The 21,011-nt window shown below is 38.0% G+C and overlaps 2 protein-coding genes across 2 annotated transcripts in view; one reads left to right on the top strand and one right to left on the bottom strand.

The window, feature by feature from the left end:
* Positions 1–28: 28 nt before the first annotated feature.
* The window catches only part of ZDHHC13 (zinc finger DHHC-type containing 13), a 39,202-nt gene continuing 18,219 nt past the window's right edge, over positions 29–21,011 (bottom strand). The window contains exon 18 of the transcript XR_003257384.1: positions 29–218. The gene's annotated coding sequence lies outside the window, so the exon portion shown is untranslated. The remainder of the gene's footprint in view (positions 219–21,011) is intronic.
* CSRP3 (cysteine and glycine rich protein 3) lies at positions 10,917–20,916 on the top strand. The gene is made up of 5 exons (XM_026089336.1): positions 10,917–11,061; positions 15,902–16,070; positions 17,480–17,615; positions 18,624–18,717; positions 19,818–20,916. The coding sequence occupies exons 1-5, from the start codon at positions 10,950–10,952 to the stop codon at positions 19,895–19,897; spliced, it is 591 nt and encodes a 196-aa protein (XP_025945121.1). The 5' UTR covers positions 10,917–10,949; the 3' UTR covers positions 19,898–20,916.

The following is a 21,011-nucleotide window of genomic DNA, read 5'->3' as shown; positions in this document are numbered from 1 at the left end:
GTAAAAACAACAAAAAATGAAATCTTAATCAAGTTTATGTAAGTTAAGAATTATTTATACTGTATTTTTAATCCATTTGTTCAGATTAAACTTACATCAAACTGTCAAATTTTGACAGTTTTTTGTTTAATCAAATTAAGTTACCAGAGTTAAGTAACACATTGTACATCCACTGGAATCTCTTCACTTTTTTGGCCAGACAGGGATATCTCTGTATTCTGAAGAAAGAGAAAATAGTATTTCATCAGCAATAGATTTAATTTAAAGTAACTAGATTGGACTTTCTGAATTATCTCTAGAGATTACATCCACTAATAACACTGAGTAGAGGAAAAGCTTATTTATGAGGTTTGGAATTCCAAGTAACCTTGTCACGCTAGAGCCTTCTAGAAAATGCAGTCCACATGTCACAAAACCAAGATTTTATATAGTTTACAGAGTTACATAGAGCCTGAAACCAATTCTTACTGAAGTTGTCTGTTAAAGTTGAATACTAGTTGGGAATCCTGCTTCCCAGCGAACATGAATACCGAACACAAAGGCCCCCTACCTTGCCTCTGGTCTCCTATTAAACACGGGACTTTGGAGCCAGGTGCAAGCTCCAGCTGGGGTAGCTGCCAGATCACACAACTGCAAGTCTGGAGATTCTCTTGACACTGCTCAGGCTTCAAGCCTATGGTAAAGTTTTCATAGTCTTTGTCCCAAGGTTTTGTAACGCTATCTAAAACAGTTTGTGACAGAGATCACAAATGCAGTTACTGAAACAGTGCCATTCGCTGTCCCAAACCACGTAAAGGCTGGATTCTAGACACAAGGAGGGCCACAGCTGTCTTGGGCATCCCCATGCCCCTCTTTAGGGCTTCACTGATGCCCTTATACAAGGGAAAGGTGCTGCAATAAACTGCAGCAGACACAAAACTTCATTCAAATTTGAATTTGAAATCTGAAAAGTCAGAGAGTGGCTACCAAGCCTTTTTATTCTATCCTTTTACAGAGGTGAGTTAGGTAATTTATCTGGAGTTCAATAATGTTCTAGTTTACTTAGCCTCAAAAGTAACGACAAACCAGTGAAGAGGAACTTCTAGCATTATGAATATTTATTTTACAGAAAAAACTTAATTGTTTCATAAAGAAATACATAATTCAAAGCCTTCTCCCTCCCTTCTTTACCCAAATTCTTCTATTCATTAATATGATTTTCTGCTGGGGAATTCCTGAGGCAAAACTTTAGTTAAGGCTGCACTTCTATTTTCAGTCCACTTTCAGTTTTAAATTCTATTACCTACCCTAATGGAGGGTCAAAGTGTAAAATTCATATTTATCTGTCATAAGAGCTTGCCACCACAGAAACTGTAAGGCTTCGGCTCCATGTAATATCCATGTAATATCCGTACTCTCGTATTTCAGCCACAGCCTACCTGGATCAGCCGTGAAGCAGGAGCTCATACCAGCTGCATGTGTGGTTTTGTATGTGCCGGGTGGGGTGCGTGGGGGGGTGTCTCCTTCACTGTGCCTTACTGCTGGAATAGTGACCATTTTAACTTAAACCATCAATGAGGGAAGGAAGCGAGGAAGAGAAAGCCTCACAGAAACAAGGGTCTGGCTTCAGCCAAGAGGCTGTACCAGCAGTTTCTACTTTCTAGCTAAGATCAACGTTGGCTTCTGAGTGTTGTTTCTCCCCTGTTGCAATTTCACATTAAACAGGTTAAGTTAAACCAGCTGAATTTAAATTCATACAAGAGTCTCTCCTAAGCTGAGGGAGCAAAGATGAAGCCTCGTACAGCTCACATTCAACTTAGATGACAGGGAGTAACCAACAAATTAAAGAAAAATCCTGTGTATGCACTTTCCCATGCGAAACATGCCTGTCTAGGTCCAAATTAGGACTGGAGAAAGTCTTCATAGATGACTAAAGCAAAGCCCAAGATTCAGACTTAGACTGAGTGTGAAACAGTTTTGTCTCACTGTTAGCTGTTTTAATTAGCTTGATTTTAGTAATAAAAAATTATTTGTATAATACAAAAAAAATCTGACAGAATAGGATAACTATTGAAATACTGCTACATGATGGGAAAAATAGAGTAAAAGCTGGGAAACAAATTCTCACTGCAGCAGTGAGTAGCCTTTTTTCCTTCTAAGTGATAATTAATCAGAGATTTACCTTCCTCACACCTTCTTTTATCAGTTTTACTCTAGTAAGAACAAAGGCAAAGATTTATAGAAACTTGTATTATGCAAAGGAAAAACTTCAAAACTTTCATTTTTGGACACTGCAGTAGGCAGAATAAGGAACCGTAATAATTAGGTTTTGAAAGAGGTTCTTGCCACAAATTCTGTGCTCTGTTGTGGAAGGCTGAATGTATATTCTGACTTGCTATCAAGTGTCCCTTGGCTCCTGTTGAAATACAGTTGCTTGCTTTTTCATGCAGGCTTTATAATACCCAGCCCTTTACTTTGTTCTTATTCATTCTGCAGGCTGAAACACTACCTTTTCTCTCCTCCAAGTATTGAATTCCCCAGAAGACCCAGGTTTCTCTCTGACTAGCTGAGCTCACTGCTCTTCCCACCTGTCTAACCTCTTCTTAAACGTGACCCGACTACTTGATTTACTCTGTTGCCAAGCTCTAGGCGGGTTCCTCTGATCTTCAGACTAGCTTCATTTTTGATATGCTGTGTTCCAGTTTTCCGAGCAGTGCTTTTAATCCCTACCTTTGATTAACAGAAAACATTACAGTCCTGCACCACCAGGAATATGAAAATTAATGCATCTGTGCACTCCAATTGCATATTTCAAGTCTGTTTCTCCAATTTCAAGTCCTGATAACCACAGTGGACTTGGGATTATATCAAATTCATAATAACCAATAAGCATTCAACCATTCCTTGCACCTATAAGGAACCTGTAAATAAGATTCCCTTCCTTATGGTGGGGGGGGGGGTATAGTATCTGACATAGCACAGTAGTACATAAACGAAGCCACAGCCAGTACCAGGAATCTAAAGGCTGTACCCTGCCTTTACCTCTTAACTTCAACAAATGGAAAAGAATTGCTGAAGTTTGGGGGGAAAAAAATCTTTCTCCACAGATTCCCCTGCATTTGGTTATGGTGCAAATCCACCCAACCACATGCTCTAACTAGCAAAGATCAATGAAGATTCAGCTCTTGAGAACGTCTGGGCTCCCAGCTGACCAGGGGCACAAACAGCAAGTGGTTATCAACCTGCTAGTGCTTTCCTGTAGTTCAGCGGCAAGCTCAGTCACGCTCCAGTCCTTCCTCTCAACCATCTTACAGGAGATGTTCATACCATACACATCTGCAGCTGCCACCGCACCATTTAGCCTTATTTAACTAAGAGAGTTCCATGAACTATCCTCAGCAGAATGAACGAGAAGAAATGGGGTCCAAGACTCTTCTGCTCAAGAAAAATTAGGCCCCTAACCTTACATCAAAAACCTTTGCTGGACTCTAAAGAAGTCAAGAGATGTTAAACTCCTAAAACTGAATTTTCAAATTAGCCTCAGTGAATGGGCCCCTAAAATCCTGAATTTTCACATAGATTTGGCATCTATTTTCCTTACACTCCCACAAAAGTCCCAGAGTTGAGACCTTCATTATCAGCCTTCGGTTTTTAACCCCTAAGTTCTAGGTGCTTGGCCTTTTCACTCATCACAAAATCCATGAAGAATGAAGTTTCTAAATTCAGAAGTCCTTTCAAAATGAGAATTACCCTCTAAATCTGTAAAGCACTTAAAGAAAAAAAAAAAAAAAAAAAACTCTGCAAAGAAATGAACTTTAAGCGCTTTACTCTCCCCACCTCTAAAATGGCTGCAATATCACGCATTTCCAAGGGGCTCAGTGAGGTTTGGTAGTTACTTATAGATGCAATGATTAAACGTGCTAAACTCTACACATATTAGCTACCAGTCTTAACGCTTAAAAGAAGTACAAACTTAAAAATTAGAGTGACAAGCGTAAGTCCCCATACTCTAAAACTTTTAGCAGATATAAACCATTTATAGCTATCAAGTTATGAACTGCTCAACTAAATGAAATTCTATTTAGTTTAAGACTGTTGAGTCCCAGAAGTTCTTACAATCAGTTCTTGATTATTTTTATAATTATTTTGTTAGATTATTTTTGGCAATGTGATCATTTATGACTAAATCCTCATTTCAGGAACCGTTATTTTATGATTCACGCTTAAGCAATTTAATTGTAACTATAAAATTTCAATCTTTATTTATGACCTATTAGAGTGCATTTAAGAATGCCTTTAGGTGTAATCGGGGGGGTTGCATTGTTGTCCACCTACTCACGAGCGGACGTAAGGGAACAAAATGCCAGGCTTTTGTCAGATGTTATTTTCAGCTCGATGATAGCAATGGCATTGCTCAGATCCCCAAAGCCCTCTCATTCCCCTCCCCTCCCAGCTTATAGGGCCAACAGCGGTGGCTGCTGCATTTAAAGAGTGCAGGAACCCTTTGAGTTAAACTCTGCCAGAGGCCAAAGAAAATAGGAAGAAACATCAACCTGCTCTGGTAAGTGTAGTATATGGGGTTCTGCAAGACTGTTTGATATAAGGATTTGGGTTTCTTTTTTTTCCCCAAAAAAGCTATTAGAAACAGCTTATTGCTTGACTAAGAAAAATGTGTAGGTATAGCACAGAACTGGGAGTCCTGTAGAGCTGACAGCAGTATTTTAGGTTTGCAGTAGCCAACTGATAAGAGAGATTCTTCTCGGCTTCTCGACCTTCTGTAGCTATTAGTGTTACAAGAAAGGGGCTGTGGAGATTCTCATCAGCGAGACAGGCATTGGTACTACAGGCAGGACTGGATAACATAGAAATTGCAGAAGTTTTTAAAAGTTTGTAAAGAATCACATTTTCCACAGATATTCTATCTTAATATACAAGCTTTCTATAGTATACAAATTTACATGCTTTCAAAATTTCTCAGAAAGAGAGTAAAAGCATTATAAAACTAAAAAAGAAGTCACTCAAAATTTTTAATGTCAGCCATTAACTGGTTTTATATTAAACCAGAAGGACATTTCTATGTAAACTCCACAGAAAATCACTAAATAAAAATGCAGGGTGAAAGAATTCACATGCTCATCGCTCAAGCATCAAAAGACAGCATGATTGGCCAAGTCTTTAGGAAAAAAAAAAGTTAATTATTATCTACTTCAAAAATTGTTCTATCTAAAGATAAAACTATTTCAGAGAGTGAAGCCTTGCATGTACTTAAAATAATTCTTGGTCTAATCTCAATTATCCTGGCAATATCTCAAAGTCCATAAGAGCTTTGCTTGGGACTAGAGATCTTAGGACAAGGATAAAGGTGTAAAGAAGGATAATGTGGAAGGAAAAGTTAAAGCTGATAGCACAGGATAAGGTCTGGGGAAAGGAATTCATCATTTGTGCAGCAGGATGCAGTTTCCCACAGCCACGTGAATCAAACTGAACTCTGTGTCTAGGGGGTGGGGAGGGTGTTTTTCTAAGTCAAAACTAAGTATCTGGTTCTAGTGTCGGCATATCACATCTTTTGGAGATGTCATCTTAAATTTCTGCAAAGCTGTTCACCAAAGAAGTTTTAATAGAAATGCGTCATTACCATGCCAGAAAATAAGACACTATTGGGAAGGATACATAGGGATAAAAGCAAAAGACTCAGAGGCAGGACTTTGAGTTCTTCTATCAGCTTTGCCCCTCACTTGCTTCTTATCAAGTCACTTAAAACCATCTGTTTTGAAAGAACTAGTGTAACTTAGCGTGACCAGTGTCAGTTGAAATCAGTATTTATTTTCCTGTGTCATTGTGGAAAATCCCATCCCTTGATCTCTATGTGTTGGTTAAAAGTAGTACACTGACTAATTCCTAAACCCAGACTTTCGTCTATATCCATATTCCACTGAACACATCTGAATATAAGAAATATCACTGTAAATACATAACCATGTTGTATCTTTCATTAAATGAGCTCACTCTTCAAATGCAAGCATTTTCTCTATTGTATAACTATCCTGTTGAGAAATGATGCTTTCTGCAATGGATTAGATTTTGACCAAAGCACCTTCAGGCTTTTTGAGATGTAGTGACAGGAACTGTGTTTTGCACTGCAGAAACATCAAGATTAAATATGACATAGTGAGAAAGAGAAAGAAACTATAGTGGTATTTAATTGACACTTTTAAACAGAATTGCAGTGTGTTAAAATTATTTTTAAATCAAACACAGCTTTTGCCAATAAGAAATACCACACTTTTAATACTGCACTAAAACTGACAGGAAAAAAACATTAGATAACCTAGAAACATCTAAAAGCATTAATCTTCTTAAAAGGATACTACAGATGAGATTCAATTGTCCTTGGTGCCATTTTTGATGCCCCAGAGTATTCAAGACACTCACATGGCACTACCAAATATAACACAAGACCTATGGGAGATGCAGGCTCTCTGGAGTGACAGCTGGAGACTAGGCAGGATACCTGACAATACTGAATATCGTGCAAGATACCTATGTTTGCGCAGCTGGATGCCACTCTATTTCTTCTATTAAAGCTATTCAAAGGTCTCTATAAAGGAAGCTACGTGGTGTTATCCCCGGGTTGCTGGTGAAGGAGTAAGACTAAGGTCGAATGAGTCACTAATGGTCACATGACAGGTCAGCAGTAAAGCTGTGATTATCTAATCAGGAACAGAATCCCGACTGCATTGACATCTCCCATGGACTTCAACCAGAGCCAGAATTTCTGATCTAGTCCTGGAAATTCCCATTTCAATAGTGACAGTGGTTTAATTTGATATTATTAGTTATTACATGAGGAAACAATCTTTTTATATTTTTAACAGGCTCTAGACTGAACAGCTAGCTAGGACTAAAAGTAGAGATGCAAAGCGCATCTATCTGAGTCCTTTCGGTTCAGCATTTCTACCATCGCAGGATTCAGTGGCCATGAAGACCTATATTTCCCATTCTGTTTATCCACTTGAAAGCCACCCTATAGCACATTTGGCACTCTGAGATATCCCTCCCAGCCAAACAGCAAGTGATTTCTGCCTTTTCTATATATATGACTTGAGCTCTAGACCATCAAATGCATAAGCATTTAGCATGGAAAACCTAGTGTTTCAGAAGAAAACACCAGCATTTTTTTCAACATCTTTTTCACCTTCAGTGCACTATCTAGCACTAGGACTGCCTTTTAAAAAACTACTCCTCTATGAAACCACATAAAGCCAGTCCTGCATTCAGTTCCCATTTAGACCAATGGATATAAACATATTTTTGGACTATATTCTTATAATAGTACTCTAATTAGAGTGACACAGAAACTCTATGACAGTTATGTGAATATAACAGCTTTATATCCCGATTTGTATGGTATGACTAATAGCCCAGTAGAACACATTTTTTCACGCCTGTGCAGAGCACAGAAACATTTCAAAGGCTTCTGTACTCTGAGGTTAGGCTATATAGCAATGTTATGACCTCTAAACAAAGTGAAGCATGTATCCCTGGCTGCACATCTGATGTGTATAAATTCTACTCCACGTAATAGCTGCATTTTGAAATGAAGCAATATGAGCTGCTGAATACCTTTGCAGCAAGACCAAGAACGTTCCTCCAGCTTAGCAGTACCATAAATGCATGCCAACATCTGGCATTACTAATATTCAAAAGTTTCTCTGTCACATGTGTAGTACACATAGAATGCTCTCACTCTGCTTCCCACTAGATCACCAAAATATTTGGAGAGGTGAGCAAAGCAAGAACACAGAGACCATGGACTTGCCCTCGTACTCAGCCAGCCGCTAAGGCAGCCAGTGTGGACATCATGGTATACATGGCCATTCCTAGGCCAGTATCCTTATGGGAACATTTTTACTGTGACTTCTTTCTCCTACAGCTTCCCATCAGGTGATGGCAAAAAACATGGAAAATGTGTATGCATGCCCAGTCATGTTACTATAATTAGCCTCAGTAGCAATAGCTCTTTTAAGAGCTCTAACCACAGCCTGTAACAGCACAAGGTTCACTATCAAACATTATCAGACTTTTTCTGAGCTAGTATTTTTTTCCTTCAGCTAATGATGTAATCAGAGTTAGTTTCAAACAAGTACCCTGTCACCACACTTAGAAAAACTTTGTGCACCCTTGAGGGGACCTAAAACTACAGGAGTGCTGCACCCCCCACAGCTTGAGGCCAGCCGCTTCCCTGGCAGCGAGCTACAGGTGCTACTCCAGCTGGTGCATGACCCAATTTTGTTTCTGTTGAGGTTGGTCAAACTTTCTCTCAATTTCAAGGGGAACATAGTGAGTGCTAACATCCCATTTAAATCTTCAGGAAAGCATCACAAAACCAACTTTTATCTCCCATTGTTCTTTCTTCTTTTAAAAGATTTGATGCATTGCTTTAATTATTTTTAGAAAAGGAAAAAATGGCACTGATACCAAAATACTTCAAAAAAGTACAGAGGAGAAAATATAAAATGGCAGAATAAGACATAAACATTTTGCCTAAGTGAAAGATTTCTTCCTGCTCCTTTATCTCTCCTCCAAAAAAAATTTAAAAAGAATTTTAACAGCGCTATTCAGTAAAGTGTTTACTGAGTAAGAGGGACCAACTTTATAGTTTGTTTCTTGCATGCAATCATTTTTGTATCTACTTATTTCAACCACATCAGATTTTTGCTTTTCAGTCATTACATTGCAGATAAACAGAGTTAGAGGCAAGCTGAGTTTTCTTCCATCTCTGCATCATTACAGTTTTCTAAGTGTCAGAGCAGCTTCTCCTCAACAGCCTCCCAAGAGAACTGTCAGGGTCTGAAAGAGATTAATGATGTAGTTGCTTTATGACAGCAGAGGACAAGACTGAGTGAGCTAGGGAGCTTGTTCAGCTAAGCATAAAGCATTTTTGCAAAGAGGAGGACAGACTATCTTGTATCAGGATGACAGGTATGCTGTCTAATGCAGGTAACAGTCACAAGAGTGACTATGTGATTAAATGGGCTTAAAGATAAACTCATCACCAGAGTACTAATGTGGCTATATTTGGATATGCTAATATCTGGATTGTTATCAAATGCTGATTGTTAAAACATGCCTGTGTTGCTGTAACTTCAGTGCTATTGCTTCAGTATGAGCACACACTCCTAAGCTGCAGCCCATCTTCCTTTTTCTGGACAGATATGCCTTTTATTTCAACTTTTAGCTTTAGTGACCAGAAAGGACTCCCTTCAATTTCATGTTAAGCTTGCAGAGCTGGCATGTAGAAAGTGTTCACTTTCAGTCTGAAAATCAGCAGATACGGTACAGAAGTCACTGAGATGATGACAAATAAGGGACATTAGTGTCTAATGTACAGATTCTGTAAACTTTAGCCTAAAATTTAACCCATTTAAAAGAAAAGCTATATTACATCACTAGTGTGATAAATTTCCCTCTCTCTCATCTGACATCAGGAGACAATTCTCATGTAGTAGGCTTCATTCAGTGTTCAAAATCCTTTCCTTAACTAAGAATATCTCACGGTGAATTTAACCAAATTCAAACAGAACAAGCTGGCTTCGAAAGAACTATAATAAGAAAGTGACTGACTTTCCAAGAAGAATAAGAAAGGCCTGAGCCAGGAGCTTGGAACAGCCCGATAACAGGATGAGCAGATGACAAGATGACATTCCAGGCTTTCCAGAAATGATGACTCAAACAACAAGAAAACAGAAGGGCAAGCTGCCGGCGTTGTGGTTGTTTCAGCTGCATGATAGCGTGGTCATCAGGAAGGGCACTGAGCCTGCAGTCAGGTGACCTGAGCTCAGCTCCTGGCTCTGTCACTACCCTCTTATGTGACCTTGGGCAAGTCACTTCAACTAATAGTAACTGAAATAGTAAGCACTATTCTTCACTTTTTCTCAGATGTTTATATTTTAAGAACAACTGACAAAGAAAAACATACCTTAAGCACCTTAGGAAATTATCTGTTATCACTTTGTAATGGTTGTGTAACACAGTGATCTTGCAGCTGTTTTATAAGAAATTCAGAAAAGCAACAACTTGCTTTTATTAAAGTGTCCTCTGAAATAATATGGTACATTTGTTTAACTTCAGGGTGAAAATCTTCAGGTGTGAATTGTATAATATGACATCATACATAGAAAATTGTCTTTATACATGTCACTGAGGATGAACTAGCACTTCCTTTAGAGACGTATAAATAGTACAACAGAGTGTCTCTTGACAGATAGTCTTAGAATATTGTTCTGTAGAAAAAAATGCCAATTTCTGCTCACAGTTTTGCTTTTAAAACTCCACTGAAGTTACAAAGCATTTGTAAGCCTCCATTAGAATTTGCCTCACAACACAAAACCACGAAATTCAAATGAAAGCAAAAATCGAGGGGAAAAGGCTGGGATACAAGAGAGGGCAGTAGTGAAAATAAATGGTTATCATTGGAAAATATATCCTAGAGCTGCTTCTCCAGAACAGATCAGAATGACCCTGTCACCTTTTTACTGAAACATCCCACAATCATTTAACATTTACCATCACATGACACCAAGTGCTAAGGAATATCTGTATTTACAAAGGAGGGTCACACAGGCCAGAGGATTGAAACTGGGGCCTTGTCAAACACTAGGCCAGTACCCTCACTGCTAGATTAGTCTGCTGAACCACACAGTCCCAACGGCAGGGAAGGCTCTAGCCCCTTTTCCTCAGTACTGCCAGTCACGTAGAGAAGAGGGCTTGGAGTTACCATTTCATCTCTCTGCTCCCGGAGAACCCACCAGTATTGCAGTGCAATTCGCACAAGCCGATCCTGGCTTGGGGCCACCCTGCAGTAGCAGCTGGCTAGAGGAAAATTAAGCTGTTCTGTTTAAAATAATTCACTTCTGCTATCGGATTAACTGCTGTAATTTGATTTTTTAGGTTACACTTCACATATAAGGATGCCAAACTGGGGAGGTGGAGCCAAATGCGGCGCCTGTGAGAAGACAGTGTACCATGCTGAGGAAATTCAGTGCAATGGAAGGAGTTTCCACAAGACATGCTTCCTCTGCAGTAAGTTGGACTACACTGTTTTAACTTCACAACATTTCCATAGCTCTGTACAAACCTTATTTTAAAGCTAGTAAGTTTATTTTCATGCTACTTTGCTTCCAAGCAGAAAAACAATAAAGAAGCTTAATAATTTCTTTAATTCAAAGTGTTTCCTCATGTGACATCTACAGTGGGTCTTAAATGCCATTGAGGATCTAAGCAACAAACAGGAAAGCAGAAACACCTAGTATCATGCTGAGTTTGACACAGGGACAGTTTCATGAGATATGGCTGTCATGAGATATTCACCTTACTTCCAGGAAAGCTCCAAGAGGAAAACAATCACATGTTAATCATCCTACTTAAGTATAGCACAGTAAGACTGACTGTGGTCCAGCAGTCTCTAGAAACCTTAAGAGTCATAGGAGGTCAAAGAAAAAACTCCTAACACGAGCAGCCATGTGTCACATATACAGCTTTCAACCTGAGGGGAGAAGAGGAGGGAGCAAGGGCTTAACAAGCTAGTTTGCTCAACTGCAATTTGTTTAAACTGAATCTCTTTAGAAAGTCAGTTTTGAGGGAATATCCTCATCTGGAAAGCTGATTAGTTACCTCCCAGAGACAACATCCACTAAAAATGAAGCCTGTTTCACAGTCTTTTAGAAACTGAAGGAATAAAAATGACCATACCTGTTTTCAGAAGTAGCAGCCAGTTTTCTGAAAGGCCAGTTTGCTACTCCATAGCAGCTCTTAATAATCAAGTCCAGTTTTCTAACCCTTTACCCCTGAGTAATGTGTCTCAGGCTCCTAGCTTCTCTCTTTTCAGACATACATTCAATGGGTTTTGTTAGGGACACCAGAATGCCACAGAACCACAACATCCAGGCTAATCTCCAGGAAACTCTACTGTCTGCCCCACAATGTAGCGCATGACAGCTTTAAAAAGTCTAGAACAACTGAATAAACAATGCTCATAAGAGGGAAGTATGTCCTAGTAAGATAATATGGGAGACGATTGATTTTTATGATGTACTCTAACATTGATTTCAAACAGGGAAGCTGAAAGACATTATCGCTGTATGTGTCATCAAAATCTCCCACCAATACCCTACGGGTACCTGAGTGTCCTTCTTCCCTGTATTGCATATATTCCTACTCACTTACTCTTCTACTCCATGTACCCATACAATGTTTGGCAGACAGCTTTCAGGAATTGTTGCTGTCTCGACAGATGAGCTAGCACTTGAGATATCAGAGAGAAAGATATAAATTTGGTTCTTTCTGCTCTTTGCAGAGAGAGTAAACAATGTGATAAGGACTGATGATGGTTAAATAGCTTATTTTGCATTGCAGACAATGCTTGAGATTCAGGAACTTTGCAGTAAGAATACCAGCATGACACCTTAGAAACCACTGAATCTAATTTTTCACCCTCTTTTCATGGATGGACAGAGAATTCTCTTTTGGAAGCATTTTGCACTGATTTTAGTTGTTTAGATGACAACACAAGACACTATGCAGAATCAGGACAAAAGATACACTTTACCTTCTTCCTAGTCCCATGCAAATGAGGCCTAAAAGACTGGGTAAGAAAGAATTCCCTCAAAAAGTTTTAACTTAATTGACAACCTTCACCCAATTCTTAGAGGAGAGTAAAAGTCTGTTTTGCAAAAATTGGAGACTTATTATTACTTCCATATGCTGCCGACAACATTTAATATCAGACACCAGAGAAACCATAGGGAGAAAGATATGAATGTGCTAATCATGAGAAAAGTTTTAACTAACACTCGTGCTCTCTCAGATGCCAGAAACTGACACGGAAGAAAGAGCAAAATAAGTAGATTCTCCAGTGTCTAATAAAAATATAAAAAGCTGCCCTGCTAGGGCATACTTAAGGATATTTCACTCTCATGTGGTTTCTCAGACACCTAATACTCAAACAAGTTCTTCATTCTTAGCATTAACTTTTTTTTTTAAATGAAATACAAAATACAACACACATCCATTTGCTCTGTTAAGCATTTTTTTTTTAATTTGACCCTTGTACTCATAAGTCTGAATCAAATTATTTACACGTTAGATACCAAGTAGTACTGTATTTCAAATAGAAACATGTTTAGGGTAAAAAGTTAAAGATGCATCTCAGCATAGTTGGCATATGAAAGGTATGTTAATTGGCTTTACTTTTCCCATAACACACACACACACACACACACACACAGATCATAAGCTCCAGACTGGATGGTTCAGTTTCACATATCACATTCATGGGCTCTTCAATAAAGCTGTTGTAGGAATTTGTTTTTCAACACAAGAAAAGCAGTCCCTGCCCCCCCCATACCCAATCTCAGTTACTAAAATAGTTAACTAATTTAGTTGATCTTTTATCATATTTGACCAGACACACAAAAAGTGCCAGTATTTTTGGACGAAAACATTTAATTTGGACAAAATTATAAGCAATTCAAACCAAACTCTTAACCCAGTAAGAATCTGCCTAAACTATAAATCATGGTATCAGAGTTTTTCCTAAAAACATGGTGAGAGAGAAGTCGTCTCCAACAAATCTTCCTTCCTGTGCAGATTACTGTTTGCCTAATTTGTTTCCCTGTCAGGTTTTGCTTAAATCACAGCTGTGATGGACATTTGGCAGGATCTCATGCCATAAGCCTGAAACTTCTTAGTGCTGGCTTGTGAACAGTATCTGTTCACAGATGACAGGTCTCAAAGTTATTTCAACAATAGCACTCAAGGGCTTTTGCTCCATCTGTTGTCTCAAATTGATACTCTATCCCTAAGGTGCCAGAAATAGAAACACTTTATCTACTGCTAGAATTTCCATCATCCCTTAACTCCCTTAGCAAATGTAGTTATCTCAAAGCAGAAGTGAATGTAGCACAAAGTGATCAGGTTAACACATTTACAGAAGCCCCTGATTTTATTTCTATTTCTATTAACTAAAAAAACCTCTTTGTAAATTATTTTCTCCCCCCTCCCCCCCCCCATAGTACAGTGAAAAAAATAAAGCTGTACTGGTTCCAATATAATCTTAAATTCTCTAACCTCAATTAATTTTTTTTTATCAAGACTCACAGCAGGACAGTTAAAATAAATGTGGAAAAAGGACTAATCGCACACTCAGCTAGCTTTTCTAGAGCTTGACCTTCTGAACAGTTTCGATGCTTGTGCATTTCACAGGTTTGTGTTGTTTACATGAGCTAAGTAACTTTACTTTCCAAGCCATCAACAGCCCATGCATGACTAGACAGCTCTGTGTGGTACACACATTTGTTCAAAGGAAATTGGAGAAAGGGATAGTTCTTCCCCTTCCCCTCCCCCCCACATCAGTCACCTTTGACACAGCGACCTATTTGTAAAAAGCATGAAAACTTAATTTAAGCATACTACAAAACCCTGATCTTCTTTGGGCACTCACACTCACTCACAGAATTCCAAGTTTCATCCTCTCTGGAGGGGGTCTCACACTGAGTTCCCAAAGCCATGCGGCAGGTTCAGTCACCCAGCCCATGAAGACCGTAGCTACTGTTTGTTTTATTCCTTGTTTCAGTTTCCAAGCATAAGGAGCAAGGAGATACACTGGACTGGTAACACAACTCAGTCTTTGAAAGCTGATCAGCTTTCAGACTGGCGGGTAACAGAGACCACCCCATTTTTACCTCCGAGAAGTCAGATGAGGGTAATCTACCCTCCAGGCCCACTTGATCAGAATAACCAAGCATGAGTTTGGCCTTTGCAATGCCTATTAGCTCTAGGTGTGCCACGCGTTTCTGAAAACATGGATATTTGCTTACTGAGACCAGAAATAAGCAGCTGTTAGCACTCATTAACTTTTGGTTCTTTAAAGTTGAGGCTAGATTTAAACTAGTGACATAGAGGATATAACTTGTATTCCATTATGAATGTTTGGCATTCCTACAGTACCTTCTACCCCAAAATCTCCAGGACTTTCCCTAGTGAGCTAATTCATGTAATATTTCTTTGTAACAAACATGACTAGGAAGAGGTCTATTTGTGGCACTGCCATAATCATGTTCTTGTCATCCTGGAGGAAATCTAATAGGGTTGAGACTACCAGGTATCAGTCCCTTCACACTAATTCCACACACATTCCAAACAAATGTGACTAGACAAAAAAGTATGCCCTGCTTGATTTATATTTTATACACTTTTAGAGCATATGTTACTACAGAACATTTAACAGGCTTTCTGTCAGTACCATACGGATTAAAGCTTCAAGCAGTGATCTTTCGCTATCTTTGATATTTCAATAATTATGTTCACTATACACACTTGAAAATTTTGTTCATGGCCTAACAGAAGATCAATAATATAGTATTTTGGCATTAAGAATAAGAACAAAGTGTCATACTGTTGGTAGGATACTGTTACTATTTGAACTTAATAAAAAGATTGGAACAGCAGAAGCCTGAGCACATTAATAAATTGAAAGTGTATTACAAACCAGTGTGTTACATTTACATGCATTGGTCCTGTTTCAAGCAAATTCAGGATTTCTAATAGAAAAGGGATTTTTGCACAGAGAACAAGCATTACAAAAGCCATTAAGCTACAACTGGTATCCTATAAGAGGGCAAGTACAGAAGGTTATACTACCAATATCATATGTGTGTATGCACGCGCTCAAACACACACGTGCTATTGCTTTAGCAACAGACCAGAAAAATTGCATCTCATACGCTATACTGGCTACACACTAGCACCCCTCTTCACCTATTTTTTTAAAACAAAAATAAATACTAATTGTAATTATCGTGAGCTGTATCAACTCAAGTGTGAATACACAAATGCTCATATGTGCCTCTTTTCTTGTTTTTAGTGGGTTGCAGAAAAGCTCTGGACAGTACAACAGTAGCAGCTCATGAATCCGAAATCTACTGCAAAACTTGTTATGGGAGAAAATATGGTCCCAAAGGTATTGGCTTTGGACAAGGGGCAGGATGCCTCAGCACTGATACTGGTGACCATCTAGGCTTGAATCTGCAACAGTGAGTTAAACCCCACTAACAGCACCTTTTGTTTTTCTGGTACTACTTGTTATGCAGTGGGACATTTTAGATATTTCATTCAGTATCCATAACAACATCTAGCATAAGTAGCAGAGCTCACTTTCCTACAGCTTTTCTTCAACGGACACAGTAATTTTACCAGTTTTTAGTAACGTTCAGTCTCTTTAAACCTTCTTTATAAATTTCCTACTTCAGTGGGCAATTATTCTGCAGAAGGAGCCTTTATACGTTACCACAGACCTACATATTCACTGCAGTTGTAATTTGCTATTAGCAGCACAATGGTAAAAATCACATTCACTACAGAGCTACAGATAATCACTTCCCCCCCCCCTTTAAACCTGTCAGAGGCTGAAATACACTTAGGTTTTACTGTTAGAGAAATAATCACAATACCACATACTCTCCCTTTTATAGGAAAATAATGTTTCTTAATCCTCCCTATGGCTTGAATACCATTTATAAAAACACAGAGAATATGACTGAACAAAGGAATCCTAATGGGATACCATCTTCAAAAGGCCTCAGCTGCACATAATTATCTCTGGCAGTACATTTTTACAGAATTTTTTTAAATGATTCTCAGCACATTCCCAAATCAACAATGCTTTCTTCTGGCATTACCATAATGAAACCAATTAACGAATATGCTATGCAGGAAATAAAAACTTGTAAAAGGTTACAGTTAAATATGTTTAAGATATGCATCCATTATGGATAGAGTTCTGTATCAGAAACCATCATCTCCTGTAGATTTAATGACCTGTTGCAGTCCAACAATCCAGTAATTCGAAAGTCATTCTGTGAATGACTAAAGGCTAACACAAAGACTTAGGCTGGTATTACAGAAGAAGCACAGTATTTTTCTGATGCTTTTGACCCCGGCACAGGACAGGCCTTTTGTAGGCCAACTAAGAACCACAGTCACCTGTCAAAACTTCAAAGTGACCAGAGAGAGAACAGCATGCAAAATCTATGTTTCTTTTCAAGATCTGCTCACTATTGAGTGCTAGCACCCAGCCAGTTACAAAGAACACAGATCTTCTGCTTGCCTTCTCCCTTTTGCCTTTTAATAAAACAAAGGGGTTTTTTTTTGTTACTTTTGTTTTTCATTAAATATAATCTTTTATGCATGTAGCCACTGTCAGCTCCATGTAGATCTACAGCCAGCTACTACTTAACCCAATTCAGGAAATACCAGTGGTTACAGTATCAGCTCTTCAACCATGCAACACGATTCCATAGAATGCTTTTTCTTTTTTCCCTTTGGATGTCTAAGACTCAGTACTTTAATTTTTTATTCCTTACAACAACAACAAAAAATTACATTTCTGGAATGAAGGTAATATTATAAGCAATATTTAACACACTGAAAACTTTTGTTTTAGGGGATCACCAAAGCCTGCTCGCCCTTCTACACCAACTAATCCTTCAAAGTTTGCCAAAAAGATTGCAGATGTGGATAAGTGTCCCCGTTGTGGCAAATCAGTATATGCTGCAGAGAAGATAATGGGAGGAGGAAAAGTAAGTAGTAGTTGTTACCATAGTTCTAGAAGGAAAAACTTTAAAAAAACAGTCTTGATGTCTCAGAACAGTCACTGAGAATGTACAGAATCCTCACTTGGAGGGGGAATACTCAACACCCCCTTCCCATGTTGTTCCCCCCCCCCCCAAACCCATTCACAAAAACAAACAAAAAACCTCCACATACTTCAATCTTCACTGCTGCATCCATCCCTGACCTTGCCGAAAAGGCTAGGTAACTACTGTCTCAAAGGATGCTTTATTGAACAGTAATAGCTTTTGGCCTCGACTAATTTGGAGCACAACTTTGCATCCAAAAGAACCTACATATCTCTACTGAAGTTACTTTAATCAGGAGGTTGAACCAAAGATATGTACATTCATTTAAATGGAGAAAACATTATGGATACCATAGTTCATAGCCTCTAGACATAAAACCAGCTCTATTTTAGGACAGTGGTTCTCATATTATTCAACAATGAGACGGGAAGAAGTGGCAAAGAAAAAATGAGGGAGGATTAGTAAATTGCTGGAGTTCAATATACTGACTTTCATGTTAAAAACCATGTGCTTTTGCACAAGCATTCTTCAACTTTTTGCATCTTAATGATATCTGAGGGACAACTCCCTCTTGTTGGCTACTGTACAGGCCACCACCTCTGCCACTGTCATTCTACAAACATCTCTGTGGATCTTTATATTTTCAACATTTACTTGTAGTGGTGAATGCAGTTATATTAAAGGGATTCTGTGACTAGAAAGAGTAGTATCTATAGCGCTCTGCCATTTACTAGATCTCCATCAGTAAGAAAGTCACTGGGTAAGATCTTAGGATGGTAATTCAAAAACACCAGCAGACTAATCTAGTATGACTAAAAATGGAAGCAGTTAAGACCAACAAGACAATTTTAAACTCTTTACACCATAAAAAGCAATAGTTCTTTATTTCTTGTATCCGTGAGCTGTGTATTTTCTGTAACATAAAATGAGCTGTCTCAATTTCCTCAGCCATGGCATAAGACATGCTTCCGCTGTGCTATTTGTGGAAAGAGTTTAGAATCTACAAACGTTACAGACAAAGATGGAGAGCTCTACTGTAAAGGTAAGAATTGTAATGAGCTGAGCTAATCTTTCTAAGATTATTCTTTTCAGAGCTAGTATAGCCATCATGATTTATCTTGTTGCATGCCTAACAACTTCATGAAATTTCATCTCACCTTTTTAAACAATTTTCTGAAAGCAAAGAGAAGAGCTATCGCAAAACTGCGGCTGCATCTTCTACTTTTAACATCTAAATTTTAAAGTTGTAACTCTTCTACAAATATGACTCCCCTGAAATTTGCCCTCTGACCTCCTAACAGGAACACTGGCCATACCTGCTGGGCAGATACTTGTACCTGTACAATCTCACTCACTCTAAAGAATTCCACAAGGATACAGACCTTTACAGGTCTTCAGTTTAAAGTCATGGTCCTAACTGGAATTCTTGCAAGTATGAGTTAAAGATGCTTCATATATACTAGTAGTAAAGAAAATAATGCTTTCATGCTAAATTATACATCCAGATATCCTTCTCAGATCAAGAAAATTGACAGATTTGATTTGACTCTTAGAAATGGCTTAAAGGGAAAATACGTAAAATTTTGCTGTCCTAGACTGAACTTTACAAAGAACCATAAAGAGAAGTTCTTAAGTTCCATGCCATTGGGTGCAATAAGACAACTGCAAATTATCTAATTCACCTATTTTAAGAAATAGCTGTTCATTACTACTTGCTAGGCAGAGTTGTGATAAATAACTAAGCATACACTTAGAAAGATAGAGTAATATGATTGCTTAAACTACCACCAATACTGCTGGACTACACTCTAGTTCTTTTAATCACCTTTGAGAATCTTACTGCTACTAGTCTATGCAAACAGGAAAGTAATTTTAATGAAACTGTAACTTAGATCTTAAACATACAAAGTTTCTGAAGTTTATTTTAAGACCACCAGATGTGATATTTTTATTTAATTCTAGTATGTGATTCTAGTTTCTCTGTTAAAATCTGTTGATATTCCCAAGGCACACACTATTTCAAATTTCTTTCTTGCTATTCATTAACTTAAATTTGGAAGCAGTAGTTTGCTAAAAAGCAAAAATAATTTACCACTATGTGAAAATATTCAGAACACTATTTCCCCCCTCCTTCTTTTGCAGTTTGCTATGCAAAAAATTTTGGTCCCAAAGGAATTGGTTTTGGTGGTCTCACTCAAGTGGAAAAGAAAGAGGATGAATGAGAAGAAATGGACGTAATGGACTTCAACTGCTGTTGATGCTACCAAATAATAGTTGTCAAGTAAAACGTTAAAACGTGACATAATGCTAAGAACCTAAGGCATTATTTTTCATGTTCTCCACCTTGCAGAAAATATTTGTAAGCTTTTATTGTAAGGAATTCTTAGAATAGCTTATAAAAGGTACAGCAAAAAAACTAGATTCATGCTTATTTTACAGTAAATAAAGACAAAAATGCTAATGAAACATTATTGCTTTTTAAACTAGTATTTATCACACTTCAGAACAGAACTTTAAAGACTCAGCATACTCTACCATTAAGACAGAGATAACCTTATGAGCACAAAGGTCAAGGTATGCAGACTTAGGCCATATTCCCCTTTGGTTGGAACATTATGCTATTTCTACCAATTTCCTAGGGACATTCTGAACATTTTGACATTATTTGTATTATGGCAAAGTAGCCGTCATGCAGTTTGAGACAGTTGATGTGGATTTGAAATTCTCTCTAAGAATGAGATATTTCTGAGAAAAGACATTTTCTTGGAATACAGTGTTGTGTTATTTTATGTTTTCAAGCTACAATAAAGTACTGAGACAGCTTCCATGTTAATTTGTTTTGCTCACGCTTTATGTTCTACAATGCCATAGATTAATGCATTTCACCAAGGGGAATGAAATCTCTTTCTTAGCTGCAGGAATTCTAGTTCATTACACTATTTTACCCTATGCTGTCAGTTCTCTATGATATTTAAATAGTCTTTTATTTTCTGATCTTGATCTGTTTCTCTTTATTACTTCCATCAATATCTTCTTCGACTTCTACTCAAACACACTGACCAGTAGGCCACTCTGGACTGATGCCCTGACATCTTGGAAACATGACTCACATCATATTAAGAAACAGCTATTATATCTATGTCCAAGCAACTGGAAATAATTCTTTTTTTATACACACTGATACTTTTTGATCATCAGCTTATCCACTTTGATAAACTAACCATGCAAAACATAGGGCAAAAAGTCAGACTTTTTCTGATGGTATTCTCCTTACCTGTTGTTACCTATTTCATGGGTCATATATCCCCTGAGTGTATTTCAAACAGTCTGTAAAAT

Source organism: Apteryx rowi, unplaced genomic scaffold, assembly GCF_003343035.1.
Source record: "Apteryx rowi isolate R43461 unplaced genomic scaffold, aptRow1 scaffold_81, whole genome shotgun sequence".
NCBI lineage: Eukaryota > Metazoa > Chordata > Aves > Apterygiformes > Apterygidae > Apteryx > Apteryx rowi.
Note: the sequence above shows the minus strand (reverse complement) of the source record. Positions and strands in the feature narration are given on the sequence as shown.

What these genes read in the sequence shown, in the direction of transcription:
- CSRP3 (XM_026089336.1), top strand. Translation starts at nt 10,950, where the DNA reads ATGCCAAACTGGGGAGGTGGAGCCAAATGCGGCGCCTGTGAGAAGACA. An exon ending in CAAGACATGCTTCCTCTGCA is followed by an intron (nt 11,062 to 15,901) that starts GTAAGTTGGACT and finishes TCTTGTTTTTAG; the next exon opens with TGGGTTGCAGAAAAGCTCTG. An exon ending in CTAGGCTTGAATCTGCAACA is followed by an intron (nt 16,071 to 17,479) that starts GTGAGTTAAACC and finishes CTTTTGTTTTAG; the next exon opens with GGGATCACCAAAGCCTGCTC.